The sequence below is a fragment of the Panthera pardus genome, unplaced genomic scaffold, assembly GCF_024362965.1.
Source record: "Panthera pardus isolate Hobbes unplaced genomic scaffold, ASM2436296v1 HiC_scaffold_6, whole genome shotgun sequence".
Lineage (NCBI taxonomy): Eukaryota > Metazoa > Chordata > Mammalia > Carnivora > Felidae > Panthera > Panthera pardus.
In genome coordinates this window covers 99809358-99831599 of record NW_026526991.1, presented here as the reverse complement: position 1 = coordinate 99831599, position 22242 = coordinate 99809358, and the positions used below count along the sequence as shown (strand labels likewise).

At 55.0% G+C, this 22242-nt stretch overlaps 2 protein-coding genes across 2 annotated transcripts; both read left to right on the top strand.

Moving 5' to 3' along the window:
• Nucleotides 1-5813: 5813 nt before the first annotated feature.
• Nucleotides 5814-11926, top strand: PTMS (parathymosin). The gene is made up of 6 exons (XM_053895356.1): nucleotides 5814-5864; nucleotides 6966-7649; nucleotides 10629-10700; nucleotides 10910-10988; nucleotides 11131-11192; nucleotides 11363-11926. Exons 1-6 carry the CDS (start codon nucleotides 5814-5816, stop codon nucleotides 11411-11413), a joined length of 999 nt encoding a protein of 332 aa, XP_053751331.1. The 3' UTR covers nucleotides 11414-11926.
• Nucleotides 11927-13397: 1471 nt separating this feature from the next.
• Nucleotides 13398-19623, top strand: LAG3 (lymphocyte activating 3). The gene is made up of 8 exons (XM_019464683.2): nucleotides 13398-13815; nucleotides 14121-14268; nucleotides 14640-14926; nucleotides 15645-15902; nucleotides 16297-16572; nucleotides 18443-18685; nucleotides 18957-19087; nucleotides 19421-19623. Exons 1-8 carry the CDS (start codon nucleotides 13758-13760, stop codon nucleotides 19559-19561), a joined length of 1542 nt encoding a protein of 513 aa, XP_019320228.1. The 5' UTR covers nucleotides 13398-13757; the 3' UTR covers nucleotides 19562-19623.
• The last annotated feature ends 2619 nt before the right edge of the window (nucleotides 19624-22242 follow it).

The following is a 22242-nucleotide window of genomic DNA, read 5'->3' as shown; positions in this document are numbered from 1 at the left end:
TACAAGTACTGGTCTGAGAATATATTGAAATTGTGTCTGGCTGTAAGATTCTGACCATGTGGCTGGCTACACAGGATAACTGATCCAGATAGTCTTACCTTTAGCAGCTGACTACCTTAAAGTAGAAGGAGATGTAGACAACAGAAATAAGGGAATTCCAGGGGTGCCTGGGTGGCTCAGTCAGCTTAGGTCATGATCTCACAGTTCATGAGTTGGAGCCCCGCGTCGGGCTCTGTGCTGACAGCTCAGAGCCTGGAGCCTGCTTTGGATTCTGTGTCTCCCTCTCTCTCTGCCCCTCGCCTGCTTACGCTTGGTCTCTCTCTCTCTCTCTCTCTCTCTCTCTCTCTCTCAAAAATAAATAAATAAATAAATAAATAAATAAATAAATAAATAAATATTAAAAAAATAAAAATAAATAAGTGAATTCTTTTTTTTTTTTTTTTAATGTTTTATTTGTTTTTGAGACAGAGAGAGACAGAGCATGAACAGGGGAGGGGCAGAGAGAGAGGGAGACACAGAATCCGAAGCAGGCTCCAGGCTCTGAGCTGTCAGCACAGAGCCCGATGTGGGGCTCGAACTCACGGACCGCGAGATCACCACCTGAGCCGAAGTCGGAGGCTCAACTGACTGAGCCACCCAGGCGCCCCAATAAGTGAATTCTATATGCAGTTTGACCACAGGTATTAGTTGTTAGACCATCTTGAGTAGATATGGTAATGTGAATAATCAGCATTAGAATTTGAGGTTTTAAGTCTTAAGAACTTCCTATCGTCTAATCTTTTCAAGAAGACATTCTGAAGGAGGCAGAATGCCTTGTGATTAACATAGACATAAGGATTGGAGTTTGTGCTACCTGTGCGGTAGCTCCTGTCAATATTTGCTGAACTCTTACTATGTGCCAGGCATGGTGCTAGGTGCTGGGAATAAAAAAACAAGGAAGACATGGTCTCTGCCCAAGAAGTTTCACAGCTTAGCAAGGGTAGGCAGCATGGATTTGATTATAATCCTGTGATGAAGGCTGCAAGAGAAAAGTGTATATTAAAAGTGCAAAAGTGGTTCAGAAGAAGGAGTCAGTGACCTGGGGACTGGGGTAGGGAATCCAGGAGAGTACTCCAGGCAGGATATGCGATCAGTGCAAAAGTACGCTTGCTCCATTTGGGAAGAACTGTAAGGAGGAAAACATTGAATGAAGCAAAACTTTTGAGGGAACAGTGTTGAGAGATAAGAGTACATAGGTTTAAAGGGACTAGAACTTGAAGGGCCCTGTTTGCTTCTGGACCTCATCCTATAGGTGTGGGGAAGCTATCAAGAGGTTTTATGTAGGGAAATGACAACAGTCCATTTGTATTTTAGGTAGAAAGTCAGTTTGTGCATTTCAGGAAACATTTTTGAGCTTCTCCAATATGCCAGGTAGGGAGGTCAGTGCTGGAGATACAAACATTCTTAGATCATGGTTGAAAACCCTAGTGAATTAAGCTTAAAGTCAACAAGTGTGAGACAGGACTGAGTTTGGAGAGAGGGGAGGCACTTAAGGAATCTTTAGAAAGTGAAATGTGGGAGTCCTGGGGAGCGAAAGAAAAGGTGGTCTTGGATGACTCTGCGGCATGAATGAACTGGTGAAGGACAGTACCTTTAACTGAACTAGAAAACAAGGGAATTTCACCTGGATCACGTCAGGTTTGAAGAGCTCCAGAGGATCCAAGAATTGATGAACAGAAGGGAAGGAGTCCCAGTGTTAGAGAGAGGGGTTTGAGAGTCATCCATATTTGAGGTCTGTGCTGGCAGTGGGGCTTAAAACCAGGGAAATACATGTGGAATCGCTAAGGGAGGCTGAGTCACAGGCAAGTGTTCGGGCAACACTGTCATTCATTGCCTTTTCCTGGTTACTGAGTCCTCCCTCTGCACAAAATGAGTCTCTAGCTGTCATGCCTGGTAACATTTTCCTGTAGCTTTTTCATTTTTACTTTCTGTCCTCTGCCTCAGCCACATGGTGTGTTAAATTTGTGAAACTGTGGAAACCCTGAGCGGACGTGCACCTACGGTAAAGTATACAACAACAATGGCCCATGTGACTTTCAACACAGCAGCCAGAGTTGCTCTGGACATTCTGTTGATTTCAGTTCAGGTCAGGATCCCGGGGCCCAGGAAGCCTGCTTAAGATTCTCTCTCTCCCCCACTGCTCCTTTGCCCTGCTTGCATTCGCTCTCAAATTAAAATAAAATAAAATAAAATAATAATAATAATAAATTAATTTTTTAAAAATGTAGTTCCTCAGTTGCACTAGCCACATTTCAAGTGTTCAATAACCACACGTGGCTAGTGGCCACTGCATTGGAAAGTGCAGATATAGAACATTTCCATCATCACAGAAAATCTTATTGGACAGAGCCAGAAAGCACCTATAAATGTTCCTTCTGGACTTTTCAGCGGGTCTGTGAAGCCTTTTTGAAAAGAGTGCACATGGAGAGAAATTAAAGGAGGACAGTAGAGGGTCGGGCAGTGGCAAACTATGCTTGGTCTAAAAGTGAAGGAGGTCAGGAAGAGGGCATGGAGAATTAAAGAAGCCAATCAAAAAATCTGGAGGAGACGTAGGATGGTAAAACAAATTCTTTTTGCTAGAGAGAAGGTTCATGGGGAAGTAAGAAAGCCCACAACTTTTGCTTGTGACGATGATAGCATAAAAAGACAGTGACCACCAGGACATCAGTAGTTAGAAAATCCCAAGTCAGAGAGAGAGGCAAGTCAGTGTCCTGGGAGTGGGTTGTGTGTTTCCTGGGCCTGCTCAAAGAAGAAGGTAGAGAAGGCTCAGAGAATGGGTCTGAAATGATGTGTCAGGGCTTGGAATTCAGTGATTTATTGAGCTCTTCCTCTGTGGTGCCTCCAGTCGTGCTAGGTCTAGTGCACAGGGACAGGGGAGACCATCAGTAAGGGTGGAGGAACCAACAGAGGCTGTTTGGAGTTGGGAACAATGTATAAGGATTTGGAAAACCGGGAGAGATCTGGGAGGCATTTTGGAAAAGTGTACTGATAGAGGGGACCATGTGCTGTCTGGTTTGCCTGGTAGATAGAGTGCTGGACACATGTCCCTTTTCAGGTTGCCCTTGAAATCTCCCCATCTGTTCCTTGAGGGCAGGGACCATTTTTCAGCTTTTGTGTCTCCATCACAGAGCGTGGTGGCTGACACCAAGGAAGAGCTCAATAAAAATTTGTTGAAATGCAAGGGTTCAGGCTTCATAAAGGGGGCAAAAAGAAAACTTGGAATTTAAAAAGTTTACCTCTACTTAAAAGTGCATAGAACATGATGATGGATACAACTGGACGGGTAGTGTTCATGATGGATGTGCCTTACTGTTGTGAGGAGGCTTTCTTTTTTTTTCTTTTCTTTTTTTAAATTTTTTAAACATATTTTATTTATTTTTGATAGAGAGAGACAGAGCACAAGTGGGGGAGGGGCAGAGAGAGAAGGAGACCCAGAATCCGAAGCAGTTTCCAGGCTCCGAGCTGTCAGCACAGAGTCTGATGCGGGGCTCAAACTCACAAATTGCGAGATCATGACCTGAGTCGAAGTCGGACGCTCAACCGACTGAGCCACCCAAGCGCCCCTCTTTTCTTTTTTTAAAATGTTTATTTATTTTTGATGGAGAGAGAGAGAGAATGAGAGAGCATGGTGCGCACACATGAGCAGGGGAGAGGCAGGATCTGAAGCCGGCTCTGCGCTGTCAGCACAGAGTTGGACACAGGGCTCGAACCCACGGAACTGTGACATCATGACCTGAGCTGAAATCAAGAGTCAGATGCTTAACCGATTGAGCCACGGGGTGCGCTGTGAAGAGGATTTCTTAAGGAACATTCCTGTAGGCAATGAACTCAAACGTGAGCAAACTTAGGCTGGTTTAGGCATCTCTCTAGGGGTCCCTCTCCTCTCAACTCTCCACTGAATTTTGCAAAGATAAAAAAAAAAAAAGGAAAAATGAGGAATAGAAAATGAGTTTTTGTAAGTGGAATGAGAATAAAAAAAGCAGTGAGGAGTGGGGAGGTCCAACTTTCAGGTTTCTGTTGTCCAATGCCTTCACTGATAACTAGCCCTTCCTTAGCACTTAACTTATCAGATAAACAGGCAAGCTGAAAAACCTCAGGAAACTGGAGAGAGGGAAGAATTCACTTAGGAATAAGATAGCAATTGGGACGCCTGGCTGGCTCAGTCGGTGGAGCATGTGACTCTTAATCTTTGGTTTGTAAGTTCGAGTCCCAGGTTGGGTGCAGAGATTACTTAACAAAATAATAATAAAAAATAAAAAGTCTGCCTGGGTCCTTCCCTCACAGAGCTGACACTCTAGTGGGGAAACTGAAGAACCACTTGCCACATTTCAAAAGACTGAGAAGGTAATAATTAGAATTGAACACCTTCCAGACGGTAATGAAGTACATCTCTAGGATGTCAAGCCAGAAGTCCTGGTTTCCAGGGGCTCATGCCTCCTTTATTCTCACCTGGCTTCCCTTTTCCAACCTCCAGAAAATTTGTAAGAAGCACCAGGTTTCCCCATTCAACTAGTGGGAGAAAATCTCAGTTGGACTGGGGAGTAATAGAACCCTATGAATAGGCAAGCCTCTACAAGGTCTCAGAAATAGTTCTCTGGAAAGGACCAAACACAAGCTGGCATCATTTAACACCACTGGCCCCAGAGGCCCAGAGACTAACCCTAAGGGGTATGGGGTTAGGCTTTCAGCTCTCGGCTTACTCCAAATTCATCCAAAGTTTCACTTCTAGCTTCTTTCTCCTGAAGCCAAGACTTCAGGAGACTGGTCTGCTGTCCAACCAGACAGGAAAGCATAAGAGATGCTTCTCCCATGCAGGAAGGGAATTAGATCCAGGCCTTCTGCTTCCTGGATCTTTTTCTTGTGGTCCCTGGGGACCCTAGTGTCCAAACTCTTAGATTCTCAAGGCACTCCCTTGGGCCTTGGGGCAGGATTCCCATTCTCTGCCTCTCCATCTCCCTGGAATTTTCCACTGCAGCTGCCTCCGCTCCCAGACACCCCTCCCTGGGCAAAATTCCCGGCTCCCTCCGCCTCCCCTTCCTAATCACACCTCATTCCCACCCCCAGCCCAGAGGCCCAGCCCACAGTCCGGCCCACTCCCCACACTAACCCCGGTGGTCCCAGTTAGAGAAATGGGAGGCCAGGCCCTCCTACAAGGGTGAGAGGGAGGGTCCCAGGCTCTCTCCAGGGCGGGGAGAAAGGACAGTGGAGGGGCTGGTCCCCTGTGGGGCTGGAGTGGGGGGAGTGGCCCTCCTCAAATCCCCATATAAGGCAGGGCAAGCAGTTAGACTCCTGGATTGGCTGATTCAAATGAGCATTCCACCTGGCAACAGGGTTTCTATTGGCTCTGAGGAAAAATAGGAGGAAGGTGGATGGAGGTTGTTGGTGGCGGTGATTGGAGGGGGGAGGGGAGTGGAGGTGACCGGAGTGGGGGGCGGTTACCAGGGCAACAGGGTAAGAGCCCAGCAGGGTGTCCGAGACGGCAGGCGGGGCTGGGAGGTGGAAAAGGGGATGAGGAAAGGAGGGTGGGAAGGAGAGGAAAGAGACTGACAGGAGGGAGCGAGACTGGGAGACTGGGTGGGGGGTAAAGGAGAGGGGAGAGGGAGAGAAATGAAGCAAGAAGAGTACAGAGATGGAGCGGGTCAGAGATCGCTAAAGACATCAGTGAGTGAGTCAGAGAAACAGATCGAGATAGAGATGGAAAGATCTCCGAGAACGATGATCAGAGTCTGTCCGGCAAGGAAAAACCTGGGTGGGGCTCCAAGATTTTTGAGGAGATGGAGACCGAGAAACTGATAGAAGAGTCAGAAAGAGAAATTGGGAAGTGTGTACACCACGGGCCCAAAAGATGGTATTTTTAAACACTCAGATACCAAATGATGATGATTGATCAGTGTGTCCTTCTTAAGAAAATGAAAATAATAAGACAAATAATGATAATGATAGACAAATATGGGAGTGTACACACACCAAAGATATCTTTTTCCAAACCCTAGCCTTCCACTCCATCCACCTTCCTGACGGTTAACACACCCAGCTCCTGAAATTCCAAGCTTCTCAAAATCATCCAAAGATACCAAGACTGAGGGCCTGGAACTGAGGATGAGTGGTACAGGGCGGGGCTGGAACTCCAGACCTGAACCCCTTGCAAAGGGGGCAAATACAATCCAGAAAGGCTAGGGAAGATGGCAACCGAGGAAAGAGAAAAGGAAAGAGAGGGAAAATGTGGACAATCAAGACCTGGAGAGGAGTTGGAGGGAATCAGCGAAGGATATAAGGCCAGGTGACAGACTCACATGGGACAGGAACAGTGTGGTCTGGGGGGGGGGGGGGGGAAGAGATCAGAGATGGAAGGGTAGAAGAGGGAGATGAGAGGTGAAGAGGCAACCGAAGAATGAGAGATGTGAGGTATAAATTGTGAGGGAGGGGTCTGGGTACAGATGAATGAACAGGGATGAAGAGAAAAAGAAGGACCAGGCGAAGACAAGTGAGATGAGATGGGCGAATAAGAGCGGTCCGAGATGGAAGAGAAGGAAGGAGCCTGGAGGGCCTCTGACACCTCTAGATCTCGAGACAGATCCAGGACGGGAGGAGCCCAGTAGGGGTCACAAATGTCAGCCTAGGGAAGGACAGAGAGTGGGCTGCCCTTTTGGCCCTTCCATCTTAAGGCCAGAGAATGGAGATGCAGGACGGGAAGGGAAAGCCAGCGCGATGTGGAAGTAGCTCCGCCACCCTCTTCCTCTTCTTTAAGCTTTTGGTTTCTCAAATACCTGCCCGACCTTTCCATCTGCTTCTCCCACCCCATCCCTTGGCAAAATCTCAGGATTTCTTGCGGGGAGGCGGGGGGGAGGTTGGGGGAGGGTCAGTAGGATTCTGGCCATCCCTCCAGTCCGCCCCCAAAAGACAGACTCCACTTTCGCAGGCAGTAGGTCGGGATTCGGAGAGGTCCCTCCCCGCAGGAACCCCACCCCTTTCCACCTCCTCGCTCCACTCCTTTTCTCCTCGACCGTCAGTCTCTCCATTTCCCCTCCTGGTCCTGTCCTCCCTCCCGCCTCTCGCGCGCTCCCTCCCCTCGCTTTCATCCTCCTATCCCCACCTCGCCAACCTCCGCTTTCATCCCCCTCCCCTCTCCTCTCCTCCCCGCTCCCGCCAGCCCCACCCCTGGGAAGCCCCTCCCGTCGGGCAGCGCCGCCTTTATAAGCGGGTTCCCTGCCCGGGGGCGGCAGCGGCTGGTCGGCGGCAGCTCTGCTGGTGCGGGGGCGGCGAGCCGAGGACCGAGCGACCGCGGCCGGAGCGCGCCGGCCACCGCCCGCACCGCCCTTCCGCCCGCCCTCCGGACGGCCGCAGCCCTGCGGGTCTCCGCTCCAGACCCACCCCCGCCCCACCCCGCGCGCCTCTGCCGCCTCTTCCAGAGACCCAGCTTGCTGAGCGGCCGCCGCTGCCGCTGTCGCCGCCGCCGCCGCCACCGCGCCAGGTTCCGGCCGCGGCCACCCTCCGCCGTCCAGGGCCCCTCCGTCCCGGCCCCGGGACCCCGGCTCCCCGCCAGCCCCGGCCCCGGCCCCGGCACCATGTCGGAGAAGAGCGTGGAGGCAGCGGCCGAGTTGAGCGCCAAGGTACGGGCGGGGACGGCGGCGGCCCGGACCGCGCGCGATCCCCGGGCTCCGCGCGGTCTTGCGCCCCACGCTAACCCCGACGGCCCCACGCTGCCCTGGCGCCGGGTCCCGGCGGACCCCACTCCGCCCTCCCCCCCGCTCCCCTGCCCGGCGCTGCCTACCCCGCTTCGCGCGGCTCCCGCCAGCGCCCTCTAGCTTCCAGAGCGCCGCGCGCCGCGGCTCCGGCCTCGCCGCTCGGCCCGCGCCCGGCCCCCGCCGCCGTCCCCACCCCTCTCCGGCTCCGGCTCCGGCTCGCGCGCCTCTACCCCGTCCGCTTCCCGTCGGAGCGCGCCCCGGCTCACTTTACCGTGCCCCTCCCCCGCTCCGTCTCTCCGCTCCCCGTTTCCCCGGCTCTCCTTCCAGTCTGACCTCACCTTTCCTCTCCTAAGCGGTTTGAGATCCTCCAGAGTAAACAGGACTCTCCTGGGAGGCTGCCGCTCTCGGGCCCCTCCCCTCGAGGCCCGACCGCCTCTTGCTTCTGTGCTCGGACAGCTATTGCCTGTGTCTGTTTTCTCCTTCTCTCTTTTCCTTCCCTTCCATCTATATCCATTTCTTACCCCACTGGCCTTCAGCTTTCTTTTCTCTCCAGAGCTCCCTCCAGTCTCTCCCCTCACCCTCCCGCCCCCTTCACGCTTAAAGAGTCTTGGATTCCTAAAAATCAGAAGCGGGGCGGGAATAGCCTTCGAGAAAGCTGAAGCTCAGCGTTACATGGCATTGCATCGAGCCGTCCTTGCTCTCATCAGCTCCCTTCCCTGGCCCCATCCCTTTGCCCTTGCCTCTCTTCCAGCCTTCCTCTAATTTCCCTAGGGAACCTGCTGAGTGTCGCTTTGGGAAATTAATTCGGCCAGCGCTTGGGGGCTGGGAGCCCGACTTTGGGGGAAGGGGTAGGGTTGGTTGTTGAGGAGGTCACAGAGGTCTCCTAGAGGCCCCAGAAGTGAAAGAGGGCAACCAGTGGGATTAAAGGCAGTGGCAGAGAGGGGCTATGTGTGAGAGCTGATAAGGTGTGCCGTGTGGCCCTCCGGTGGGCTGTGCGGTGGCATGTGACTTCACTGAGTAGGTGTCTTTGTATGTCTGTAATCCAGCGAGTGTGTGGGACTGCCCGTGTCAGTTACATGTGTGCATGTGGAGACGTAGATGTTCTGGAGCCATGTTGCCGCTTTGTGAGTGCCGAATGGCTTTGCTGTGCTCTCGTGCTGTCTCAAGAGTGTGTGCCAGGATGCCCAAACACCGGGCCATGTGTCTCCGGATCTCGTGGGCGCTCCTCTGTAGCTGTGTGTGTGAATCGGTGTCAGCCTGTGTCAGTGTGTGTGCCTGTGTTGAGTTAATGAGGCCAGGGAGCTGCTTAGCACAAGACCTAGGTCACATACCCTCCTGGAAAAGGGATCATGGAAGGACAGTGACCAGAAGGACAGGACAGGGGAGGAGAGGGCCCGGCCCCTTGGACTTTGGTCTCTGGTAGTCTCCCTCCCTCCCTGACGTTCTCCCTCCCTCCCTCCCTCTCTTTATCAGGCCAGATGGGAAACTCAGGCCAGGGCAGCACAGACCTGGTGCTGGGGCCCCCAGAGAGAAGCTGACTAGCCCTTGGCTCTCTAGGCCCAGGATGTAGAGGAGAGCCCACCAGGTAGTAGAAATGCCATCCCCACCATGTGGCAAGGAAATGAGGGCAGGGAAGTGGCATGAAGAAACCTAGCTGGAGTGAGAGGGTCCAGTGTTCTGTGTTCCTCTTAAAGGGAAAAGGGAATTGAGTGTCCCTCCAGGTCAACCATTCTGCACCAACCTCTACTCCTATTCCCGATCCTGTTCCAGAAAGGACACACCCTCCCGGGAGAGCCACTCACACAGAAAACTTCCATCCACATGGAATCAGATACACAGAGTTGCACACCAGCACCACATCAGATGGCACAGGGACATCCACAGTTGAACAGTGCCTGCCAAGGGCGGTTGGGGTGGGGGTGGGGGGGTGTGGAAAGAGGACTGGAATCTAAATTGGAAGGGCCAGTGTGATGTCCAGAGAGAAGGGACCCATGCACAACTCCTGTCTGCCACATCAGAATAAGACATCAAAGGTGTGCCTGCTGGGTGGGCTCCTGGGGTGAAGGAGAGAGGGGGGGCAGTGGAGGGAGGGCACTCTAGGCAGGTACCTTCCCCTACTACATTCCCATCCCACCCCAGACCTTGTTTGTCTTTCTCTCCATCTGCGATGTCCGATACCCTCTCCCTTCCATGTTTCCTTTATCGTACTTTACCTATGTTCCCCCTGGAAATGGTGACTTCTACCCTTCCACACCACTGCTGGCACCAGGGGCTGGGCTTAGGGAGGAGGAAACTACTCGGAACTGGTTTGGAGTAGGTGTGCATCAGGCTGGGGTGCTCTCCCTATTCCTGTCGTGTTTGGCCAAGTAGGAGGCTGAGGAGTTGGGGGACACACAGACAAACAAAGGCATTCAAGGCTGAGAGGGGAAGCCGGGAGGGATGCCCAGGAGAGAGAATACTCAGGAAAAGGCCCCAGAGGTAGACAAAAGGCAGAGCAGGGCAGGCTGTGGGAGGGGGCAGGCCAGGAAGGCGGAGGGACCTCAAGAGGGGGTGGGGCATCAGGGCTGCCAGCAGATGGAGGGGATTTGCTTTGCTGAGCTGAACTCTTCAGCCCAGGAGGTTTTGGAGAACTTGATGGGGGTCATGAGCAGTTACCTTGGCTGTCCATTCCTCCCTCTATCTTCATCACTTTTCTCTCCTCCCTTGAGTCTTGGGGAAGGTGTCTGGTCTCAGCCCCTTTGTGGCCGTAGGGACCCGGGGACCTCTGTTCTGCCTCTGAGCTGTTGTGGCCAACTCCTCCGTTTTTACACTCCTCTAAGCTCACTGCAGAGGGAGAACGGGGCGAGAGGGACCGGCTGCAGCTCATTTGTGGTGAGAGGAAGGTGACCTCTTTCTCTCTTGCAGGACCTGAAGGAGAAGAAAGAGAAGGTGGAGGAGAAGGCAAGCCGGAAAGAGCGAAAGAAAGAAGTGGTGGAGGTGCGCAGGGGTCAGGTGGAGATTCAGATCCCCCCTCCAGTTATCCCGGGGGGGGGGGGGGCAGGGGGCTGGGTCCTGCGTTTGCTTTGGCCCCTCCCATCCTCCGCGCCCCACCCTTTGGGCCCTCAACACCCCTGCCATTGGTGGTGGTGGAGGCATACCGCCAGCCTGGCCAGCCTGACACTGCTCTCCCTCCTGGTCCCCCGCAGGAGGAGGAGAACGGAGCTGAGGAGGAAGAAGAAGAAACTGCTGAGGACGGAGAGGAGGAGGATGAGGGGGAAGAAGAAGGTGGGGAGGGGCAGGGGAGGCTGGGCTCAAAGGAACAGAGTCAGGGTGGGCTTGAAGACCTGAAGCAGGGCTGAGGGCGACCACAGGGGGTCTGTGCCAGAGCTTCCTGCCCTTCCCCAATGACCCGTTTCTGGCTCCTCAGATGAGGAAGAAGAAGAAGATGACGACGAAGGGCCCGCGCTGAAGAGAGCTGCTGAAGAGGAGGTTTGGGCTGGGTTGTGGGGCCTGAGGGGCTGTCAGGGCTGCAGCAGGGGCTGGGAGCCCTTTGGACTTGGACCTGGATGCCTGTGGTGCCCGGGCGGGGGCTGGAGCAGGGCAGGGACAGGGGGAGGTCCCTCTCCCATTTTGCAGCTACCCCAACTCTCCCTCCACAGGATGAAGCGGATCCCAAGCGGCAGAAGACAGAAAATGGGGCGTCGGCATGAGCCCCCCCCCCGCCAATGGGCTGGGGGTGGGAGGCCCCTCGGGGCCTGGAGGTGGGGGTGGGAACAGACGAGTGCAGCCACTCTTCACCTGGTTCCTTGCTCTGGGCCCTGCACCAGAACTGCCACCCTCTTTGTCCCCAGCCTTCTCATGTCCGCCTCTCCAGACACTGCCCCTTCCATCCTCACTCTGCCATTGTTCCACCTCCCGACCTGCTCCATCTGAGCTCCCCAGCTGGTCCCCAATTGCTCCTCTCCCTGTCTTTGCTCTCCTCTTCCTTTCCCCACCCCTCCTCGGGTAGCCTCTCCTCCCTCACCTCTGCATCCCAGCCTCGTGTCCTGCCCATCCCTACCCTGCCTGATCCCTGAGTCTCCCTCAGATCCCCTTCTCTCAGACAGCGCCAGGCCGGGGTGGGGCCAGGGTTGGGGCCGAGCCCCACAGCTGCCCTCCTCCCCTCCCCTCCCCTCCCCTTTTTGTATAATTTAATAAAGAAACGGTCGCGCTTCTGTTTTTAACCTGTCTCCTGCTTTCCCGGGGCAGAGGGAGGAGGGTGGCTGACGTCAGGTTCTATCAGGACCCTTTTCTTCTGTAAAAAAGCAGCTGCACCCTCCTACCACCCACCACTCAAGAAGACAAGATCAGCACTCCAGGGATGGACAGGGAGCACAGCTTCTCTGAGAGCTAACTTCTGTCCTGGTTTTGAATTCTTGGGGATTCTCCTCCCCAGCAGAACGTACACACTTCCCTGCTAGCCCACACCAGGTCTAGACACTGCTGAGCCCAGTGGAAAGCTACCAGCTCTGTTGTGCTGAACCAGGCAAAGAAGCAGCCTCAGAAACAGGAAGTCCCGCCCCTGAAGTGGGAGAGGGCTGGGAGGCCTGGGTCTCGGCCTCCTAGGACAGGGAGTGAGAGTTGCCTGGCATCAAACGTGCCCTAAACCTGGCACTGACGAGATGAGCCCTTGGGCAGGCCGAGGAGAGAAGTCCAGGGCCTCTTGGGGTTCCCAGGTGTGGTGGGGGCTCTTGGCACCTGCACTCCACCCCTCTGGGCTGGGCTCCTCAGGCTGGGTGGGGTGGAGAGCAAGAGTTCCCCTCTCAGTCAGGGCTTCCTTCCCTAGTTCTGTCTCCGTTTTTCTCGAGTTTGATCTCTGTTGCAGGATTTCTGCATTTCACCACATCACCCTTGCCCTGTCTCACAGTTCAAAGCCTCTGGTTTGGGAGAAGCTGATGAGGACACAGTGGTCTGAGCTGGAGGGGGGTGTGTGCGACTCAACCCCATCATTCTTCAAGAGGACACCCTTAACTCACCCAGCGTCAGGACTACACACCCAGATACACACACCTTTTGGCTCATACTCCCTAACTGACCAGGGCAAATTAATCTTTGAACCTGCCTCAGTTTCTTCATCTGTACAATGGGGAAATATCACATTTCATGAGTTACTGTATGTAAAGTGTCCTATACAGTGCCTGACATATAATGAAAGCTCAATATAATGTAGCTTCCCCTGCCCCCCGGACTTGGGGTTCCCTTCCCCATACCTACCATCTTTTAGGTTCATTGTATTCCCAGGAACCATTGGGCAGGTGGGGAGTCTGGTGTTGTGCTAAGTGAAAGTCTGGGGAGGTTAAGGGAATGAGGGAGGAGATGGCACCAAGGGAAGAGCTTGCTAAGAAAACAAAGTGTTAATGGTGGGACAGGAGTGGCAGCTTAGAGATGGGCCGGCAGGTAGTTCCAGGCAGAAAAGGCTTTTGGAGAGAACCAGAAGGTCCCTGGGGAAAGGATTCGGAGGGAGGGAGGGAGGGAGGGAGGGAGAAGGGGGGGTGAAGGGTTGGCGGGGACACCCAGGACTGAGGAAATAAACAAGGGGAGCGCCACCACAGAAGTGGAGGGTAATGCTGCTGGGAATCAACCCCCTCAGACTTTCCACTGCGAAGCGAAACTGTGAACCCTGGGGTGTGTGGGGGGGGTAACGGGGAGGGGAAGTGGGGAAGGTGGAGGGAAGGCAGAAGGACAGGGGCAAGGGCCCTAGGAGCAGCAGAACTGCCTCCCAGCTCAAGACAGCCACCTGGCCTCCACTCTGCTCTCTGCCACTGCCTTGCCCCATTGGCTGGGACACCCCCACCCCCACCCCCTCCCCCAACTCCTGCTGCCCAATCTGGCTGACTTGCCTCTGGATTCCAGTCTGGTACATTGGTTCTTGTACCAGGCTTCTGTCCCTGTCCCTCTTCTAGATTCCTTTCTACCTGGTATCTTTGCAGAACCCCTCTTTTGTCCATCTGTCCCTCCCCTCTTTCTGACCTCTTCCCTTTGGGGGGCTCAGCGTGGCCCAGGCCTAAGGGGGAGATGTGGGAGGCTCAGTTCCTGGTTCTGCTGCTTCTGCAGCTGCAGCGGGTGGCTCCAGGTAAGATGGGGCTGACCATCTGGGAGGGTTGCCCTCCAGACCCATGGGGACGGGGGTGGGGGGTGGTCAGCAGGGGTTTCTGGACCTCACAGATGCCAAGGTCCTTAGCTTCGGTGGATTCTTCTAAGGCCTTGCTCCGGGCAGTCTTTCTGTCCCAAAGCCTCTCCATGGTCTTCCCGTTGGGTGGGGAAGGGGCAGCCCAATGTCTACTTCAGTCCTGTTTCTCCTTCAGGTAGCTGAGGCTCCTCTATTCCTCAGTCTTCTGGCTCATGGCCCCTCACCTTGACCTCTCTTTTCCTACCCAGTGGAGGCTCCAGGGTCTGAGACAGAGGTCTCTGTGGTGTGGGCCCAGGAGGGGGCTCCTGCCCAGCTCCCCTGCAGCCCCACAATCCCCCTCCAGGATGTCAGCCTTCTGAGAACAGCAGGGGTCACTTGGCACCATCTACCAGACAGGTATGCACCCCGAACTTGGGCAACAGAACCCCCAAATCCAACAGCAATGGCACCCAGACTCATAACCCAAGGCCGAAGCCAGCCTCCAGTCTCCTGCCCTGAGCTGTCGATCCCCCAGAACCCAGTGGCTCGGTCTCCCCCGCTGCCTTTCCTTGGAAGACTGCTCCCCTCACACCTGCATCCCTTCTATGCCCGCCTCTCCAAGCGTGGATGGCGCTGGCCCCACCCGAGGGGGGACGAGGATGGGGACGGTCAGCGGTCAAGAGATCTTTTGGGTGGGTTTCCTCATCCTCGAAGTGGGGCTGGGCTGCATCTCGCCCCGGGCTTCTTCCCCCTCGAATTTCTCAGTCCCGTCCCTCTCTCCCGTCCAGTGGTCCGCCAGCTCCCGCGCCCAGCCTGCGCCCCGTGGCGCCCTCCGCCCAGGGCCCGGGGCCGCGCCGCTACGTGGTGCTGATGCAGGCTCCCGGCGGCCTGCGCAGCGGGAGGCCGCCCCTGCAGCCCCGCGTGCAGCTGGAAGAGCGCGGCCTCCAGCGCGGGGACTTCTCGCTGTGGCTGCGCCCGGCCCGACGCGCCGACGCCGGCGAGTACCGCGCTGCGGTGCACCTCCGAGACCGCTCCCTCGCCTGCCGCCTCCGTCTGCGCGTGGGCCAGGCCTCCAGTAGGTGGGGGCGGGCCGTGGGGAGGGGGGCTGGAGCAGGGCGCCGCGTTCCCCGCCGCCCCGGAGGCAGGAAGGGCTGGGGCAGGGGCTGTGTTTCTAAGAATGCGCCCTGGGCAGGGCGGGAGAGGCCCCCCCCGACCCCCCCCCCCCCCCCCCCCGCCTCCAGGAGGGTAGCGGAAGGGGGTGGGGGGGCAGAGTGGAAGGTGCCCCCAGAGAAGCACGTGTGTGGGGGAGGGGAGGACCCTAGGGAGAGATTGTTATCACCCCTGGAACTCCCCTCCCCCACCCACCCTGGGAGTGCCAGGGTGGAGGAGGGGAGGCACCCCTGGGTTGCGGGGGGCGGGGGGGGGGGGGGAGGAGAGTGTTGGGCTAGAGTGACTCATTTCAGACTTCTGTAGCTCAGGGGGTGGGCTTGGTGGATATCCTCGGGCAAGGCCTGGTGAAAGGGGAGGGTAGACCCAGCCGAGTAAACTGGAGGCACTGGAGGCAGAGGTGGGGGGAAGTAGGCAGAAGATTCCTGAGCATCCATTCTAAGCGCCTCCATGTGCCAGGCACTGGACTGGGGCGGCGCGGGGCGGGGGGCGGGTGGCTGGAGGAGAGCTGGAGTGGAAAAGACAAAGAAGTCTACAGCTTGGGGCCTGTTTCCAGCCTAGTTGGCCTGCTGCGTTTGGAAGGTGTTTCTGGTGGAGCTAATCACACCTTCTTTATCCTTGAGCAGTGACTGCCAGCCCCCCAGGGTCTCTCCGGATCTCTGACTGGGTCATCTTGAACTGCTCCTTCAGCCGCCCTGACCGGCCAGCCTCTGTGCACTGGTTCCGAGGCAGAGTCCCTGTCCAGGAGTCCCCCCATCACCACTTAGCTGGAAGCCTCCTCTTCCTGCCCCAAGTGAGCCCCTTGGACTCTGGGCCGTGGGGCTGCCTCCTCACCTACAGAGATGGCTTCAATGTCTCCATTACATACAACCTCACTGTTCTGGGTAACTCCTCCAGTCTGACTTCATACTTGACCACAACCCCTTCCTGCCCCCCTAACACCTCCCCCTGACTTATGGGTCCCCAAACCAGGTCTCCGGCAGCTGGTGCCCACTGTGATTGCCTGGGCCTCACTGTCCAACTCCCTCGTATCTCGCATTGCAGCCTTTTCACCGCCTTCCCCTCTTCTGGCTTTTCCTTGTGGCCTCACTGGCCAGCCTTTGGTCTCCCCCCTGGCCCAGCCCACATGGGGGTTTCAGAGCATCCTCAGCTCATCCACATTATCTGCTCCCTTGCACCCTTCAGAGCCTGACCACCTCTTCTGCCTCCCTTACCTACAGCTCCAGGGCTCCAGCCCCTCTGTGCCTCCTGTCAACTTTGGCTTCTCTTTTTTCCCAGGTCTGGAGCCCTCAGTGCCTCTGACTGTGTATGCTGGAGCAGGTTCCAGGGTGGAGCTGCCCTGCCACCTGCCTCCCGGTTTGGGGACCCTGTCTTCTCTCACTGCCAAGTGGGCCCCTCCTGGTGGAGGCCCCAACCTCCTGGTGGCTGGAGACAATGGCAACTTTACCCTTCCACTGGAGGCTGTGAGCCAGGCCCAGGCTGGGACCTACACCTGCCACGTCCATCTGCAGGGGCAGCAGCTCAGTGTCACTGTCATCTTGGCAGTCATCACAGGTCAGCCCCAGGTGGGAAAGGAGTAGGTCCCATCCCAGGGGAGCTGGGACAGGGAGGGAAGGCTGGCTGGGCAGAGACTGGGCAAATCCTCTTCAGGATGCCAGGCCACTGGGCACAAGTTGCAGAGGCTGCCCTTGTGGCCTCCTCTTTTCTCGCCCCCACATAAGGAACCACCGAAACAGAAAGTCTCCCCTGAGTCACTAGATGAACATTCCACCCTGCTCTGAATGGGGGGCGGGGGGGCAGGGTCTGAGAAGTTACAAGGACAGGTGGCAAAAGCTTGAATGGTTCAGAAGAGGTGGAATATAGCTCTGGAATCCTTGTCTACTTTGGGACCAGGGCTTGGGTTAAAGTTGCAGGAAGTGGCCTGGATTTGGGAGGAGTTAATCAATCAGTCCCTTGGTCAGCAAATATTTACTGAGCAAGGGCTTTTTTTTTTTTTTTTAAGACAGTATAAAACAAACACAGGAAGAAAAAAAAACCCCTCAAAACTCAGAAGTATGTGTTGATTGATTGGTAACTATGAGCCACAGCAGCTTGGCTGTGTCCTGCCGTGCTCACCTGTGGCCCCTAAATAGTGGTACCGAATAGTAGGTGCTTAATAAAGTACATTGGTTGAGTGAATAAATGAATATGTTAACAGTCCTACATTTCCTGAGGGTCAGTGCTGAATTTCCACCTGTTCCAGGATACCTAGATATGGTACCCACACCTCAGGCTCACTCTGAACCCCATCTTTTCCTCACACTGAGCCCTCTTGCTGACTTAGCCTTTCTGTCAGTAACTCCCCCCCCACCCCACCCCCCGCCCCAATCCCACTTGCCCTGACACTTAGCCTCCCACTTCCTCCACATCCAGTCAGTTGACAAAGCCTCCCAATTCTTTCCATCCAAGCTTGTCTTCATCTTCTTCTTCTTTTGTTTTAAGTTTATTTATAGTTATTTAGAGAGAGGGATGGGGAAGAGCACAGAGAGAGAGACTCCCAAGCAGCCCCCACAATGTAAGTGCAGAGCCCGACGCGGGGCTCGAACCCATGAACCATGAGATCATGACCTGAGCTGAAATCAAGAGTCAGACGCTTAACCGACTGAGCCACCCAACTGCCCCTGTCTCAGGTCTTCTTGAGCGTCAGCTGTTTTGTGTTAGTGTTCCATGCTATCTCATGACAGCTCACTGGGAGAGACTGTTACTCCTGTTTTACAGAGAAAGAATTTCTCAAATCACACAGCTGGGAAGTACCAGCCTCGGGGTCTAAGGTCAGGTGTGTCTGTCACCAAGTCTTCAAGTGCCTGTACACCATGCTCAACTCAAGACCCTTCACCATTGGTGTCTTCTTACCCGTGCTATCTCTCACTGTACAGCTTTGAGATGCTGTCTGTAGATCAGCCATCTGTGGGTCAGTTCACTGTTCTCCGAACGTTCGGAAAGGGGGGTAGAGTTCATTCAGGGGCACCTCAAGGCAGGGGACACTGATGTGAGCCAAGTCATGGAAACAAGAAAAGTGGAAGGTGTATGGTGGGGGGGGGGCAACATACCTGACTGATATTGGGGTTCCTGAACATTTGGGTAGAAAGTAATGTAAAAGAATCCAAAATAGTATTTGCTATGTGATCCTTCTGGGCCAGTTTGAGTTTGAACTGTCCCCTGAAGGCACTAGAGAGCCTGGAAAGCTTTGAGGCAGCAAGCAGAGTGATCTGCCCAGAGCTTTGTCTTGATAAGATTAATTTGGCCATGACCCTGATCTCCTCCCCTCAACCTCACCCAATCAGAGCCCAGGTGAGTGCAGGGCGATTGAGACTTGGGAGTTGACTCTGTGGTTTCAAGTGAGGGGGTCGGGCCCCCAAAGCTCTCTTCCCTCTGATTTTTTCAGTGACTCCCAAGTCCTCTGGGTTACCTGGCAACCCGAGAAAACTGCTTTGTGAGGTGACTCCAGCATCCGGACAAGAGCGTTTTGTGTGGAGCCCCCTGGATAAGCCGTCTTGGGGAAGTTCCCCAGGACCCTGGCTGGAGTTGCAGCAGGCCAGACTCGTTTCTCAGCCCTGGCAGTGCCACGTGTACCAGGGGGAGAGGCTTCTCGGGACAGCGGTATCCTTCGCTGAGCCGTCTGGCCCAGGTCTGAGACCCCACAGCGCCACAGCGCCAGCTCCAGACCAACCATCTTGATCCCGCTTTCCAGACCCCTCCCCTGCCCCATCCCAGCTCTTTTCTTTCTAACCTCCAGCTCTTGTCCAGGCCTGAACTCACTTCTGCTATTAATTAGCTAACAATCCTGCATAAGTCCCTACACTCTGGGTCTCACTGTCTCATTGGCATCTGTAACATATGAGGGTGTGGCAAGATATCCTTTCAACTATGACCCTATGCCTAATGCTGTACTCCTGTAGGTGCCCAACACTCTGGGAGGGCCTCAGGTCCCCTGAAGACAGGCCAGCTCCCTCTGTTTCTCATCCTTGGTATCCTGTTTCTGCTCCTTTTGATGACTGGAGCCTTTGGCTTTCACTTTTGGAGAAGACAGGTGAGCCAGGGACCTCTCCCTGCCTCTCCCCACCCCCGGCCCCCTGCCCTGGCAACTGGCTTCCCCTCCCTTTAGTTTTCTGAGTGTTGTCTGGCACCCTCTCCTCAGGGAAGATGACCAAGGTGGACTCCTGATCTTGCCTGCAGAGCCCCTTCTTCATAAGCCTCTCCAAGGACCCCTTGTGCCCAAATGACTCAAGAGAGGCTTGAAGGGACTGAGAAAAGGCCTGGGACCAGATGGGGAACACAGGGGACTGGGAAAGAATAGAGAGACTCAGTATTCTCCATATTCCCTTCATCTTTCTCCCCACCCACCCTCCATGTCTTCCCATAGTGGCGTCCAAGAAGATTCTCTGCCTTGGAGCATGAGATTCACCCACCTCAGACCCAGAGCAAGATAGGGGAGCTGGAGCCAGAACCGGAACTGGAACCGGAGCCCGAGCCGGAGCCCGAGCCGGAGCCCGAGCAGCTCTGACCTGGAGCTGAGGCAGCCAGATCTTCACAACTCAGTCTAAATAAACTCCCTGTCAGCAGCAATCCTGAGTCTGGCTTCTTCTTGTCCAGTGAAGGTTCTAGTCTCTGCCCAGCCTCTGGGGGCTCCCTTCTCCCACCTCAGCCTTCCGACCTACTTTCCCCAGCCAATCTCTCTTATCTTCCTCTTTTCTGTTTCTGGTCTCTTCGTGATTCTTTCTGCCTTGGTCTTTCTCTTGCTCTCTTTCTCTCCTGGATAGTTGTTTCTCTGATGCTCCAGAAGCCCTCACCCCTTACCTCGGCAGCTCTCTTCTGTGTCCTTCGCTATTACGCTGGCTGCCCTGGTTTCCTTCGTATTTTTGTTCCCCTGGCCCACCCCACCTCACTCTTGGCTCCATTTCACATTGTCCTTGGCCTTCTTGCTGCAGGGCACGGGTGCACACGCACACACACATGCACACACGGGGGAGCCCTGCCATGTCACGTCCTCCAGGGGATCAGGTCTTGCAACCTTTCTGGACAGCTGGCGGTGTGGATCCTGCTTGCCTCCACCCCACCCCCATGTTCCTTGGCTCTGGGCAACCTGTCTGGTCCCAGGCATGAGAACACACTGCCACCCAGTGGTCACTGTTTGTCATACCACAGGAGGTCACCGGGCAGGCTGGGGCGGGCTGGAGGAGATTAACGGCGCTGGGGTCCAGACAGGCACAGATCCCTGGTGTGCAGTCACCATCTTTGTGCTATTCACTTTCTGTGGTCCGCATATGAGTGTGCACCAAGCGGTGGTCATATACCGTGTACGCTATCCAGGAGAGGCACTGAACGATGCATGCCTCAGGACAAATAGCCCCGGCCCTGGCAAGGTTATGATCCAAGTCTGACAAAGGGACGTGCTGTGAACAAAGGCCCCACGTGGGGAGAAAAATGGCCAGCAAGACAGCAGGCTATGGTGCAGCTTTGGGAGTCCCGAGACCCAGCTTCTGATTCTATCTCTGCTGATGTGACCAGGGCTTGATCTTCTCAGCCTCAGTTTCCTCATATTCAGTGGAATAATGATAATGACCCATTAAAACGGATTGCCGTGAGTACCAGATAGTAAAAGGGCTTTGAAGACTGAGGTCCCCCATTCACGGTGTGCTTGTCTAATGACCCATTTGTGAAGGAGGCAGCCGGCCTCAGTGTTCCAGTCATGCCAGGAAGTGTACGTAAGACCCACCAGCCTGCCTGCCTTCCGTGTTGTCTCTCTCTTGGAGAGAACATTCACCTGGGCCACGCAGACGGTCATGCAGCAGAGGACACAGCCTTAGCCCCCAGCAGCTCCCACCCCAGGGACCTAGACCTCTGCCTGCTACATGTGCTGGGCTCTGGATTTGGCTGCAGACAGCTCTGGCAGGGCACGGACAGGAGGGAAAAAACACTGAAAGGCAGTGGGAGTGAGTCTGCAGGAGCAGGAGGCACAGGAGGTCACGTGCACATACTGTGGCAAACACACCAGGTACCCCCTGAGCCTGGGTGCCATGTGCACGGTGACACGAACCATGAGGCTGAAGACATATCCCTGTGGAGACACGATGGCCAGAGACTCGGGGACAGAGGGATACCTTTGGGATCCCTCTGTGCAGAGCCTTAGAAGTAGAGGGACACCCTCTGAAGCCTGAATAACAAAGCATTTAAGGCAACCTGAAGTTCTGAGCCTTAGTATGGCGGTGATCTTGTCACAGGTTGAGAAACAGTGGCACAGAAAGAGACTCTGGCCCATAATGACACTGTCAAGTGCAGTCCTGAAGTTCCTTTGAGAAGCCTTGAGGTCCCCCCTTGTTGTGGCCTGGGGATAGCTGCTGAGGAGACCCTCGGCTCTGCCCTAGGACCCTGCTCTCCACAGCTGTAATGGAAGCCCCCATGTTTTAATGGGGGCAGGGGTTTCCTGGAAAGTTCTGTGGGTGGCAATTTTCCTCTCTACTGGGTAACATCCTATGCCCTTTGGGCTTATGAGAGTAGTCATCAAGGATTCACTGTCGTCTATGTGGGGACTTCCCCTTGCTCCTGAATGAAGGGGACAGGGAGGGGACAGAGGCAGAGTGAAAGGCCACCTTGTTCCTCTACCCAATAAGGAAGAGAAGAGCAAAGGGTACAAGGAAGAGGGGGCATGGGGCTTGTGCATACAGGGTTCCTTTTATTCATTCTCACCCCCTCCTCTGTGGAGTCTCTTCTAGGGGTGACACATCCCTACTCCCCCCTTCAGCTCCCCCAACCTCCCCCCACTGCATCCAGCAGGATAACCACTGACTGTTTTGCTGACCTCTTTTTTTTTTTTAATGTTTATTTATTTTGAGAGAAAGCGTAAGTAGGGGAAAAGTGTAGACAAGCAGAGGGAGAGAGAGAACCCCAAGCAGGCTCCAAGCTCAGCGTGGAGCCCAATACGGGGCTCAATCTCACCAACCACAAGATCATGACCTGAGCCAAAATCAAGAGTTGGAGGATTAACTGACTAAGCCACTCAGGCACCCCTCTCTTCTTCTTCTTCTTTTTTAAAAATTAATTAATTAATTTTGATAGGGAGACCGACAGAGGGGGAGGAGCAGAGAGAGAGAGGGAAAGAGAGAGTCCCAAGCAGGCTCCACACTGTGAGCATGGAGCCCAGTGTGGGGCTCGAACTCACGAACCATGAGACCATGACCCGAGCTG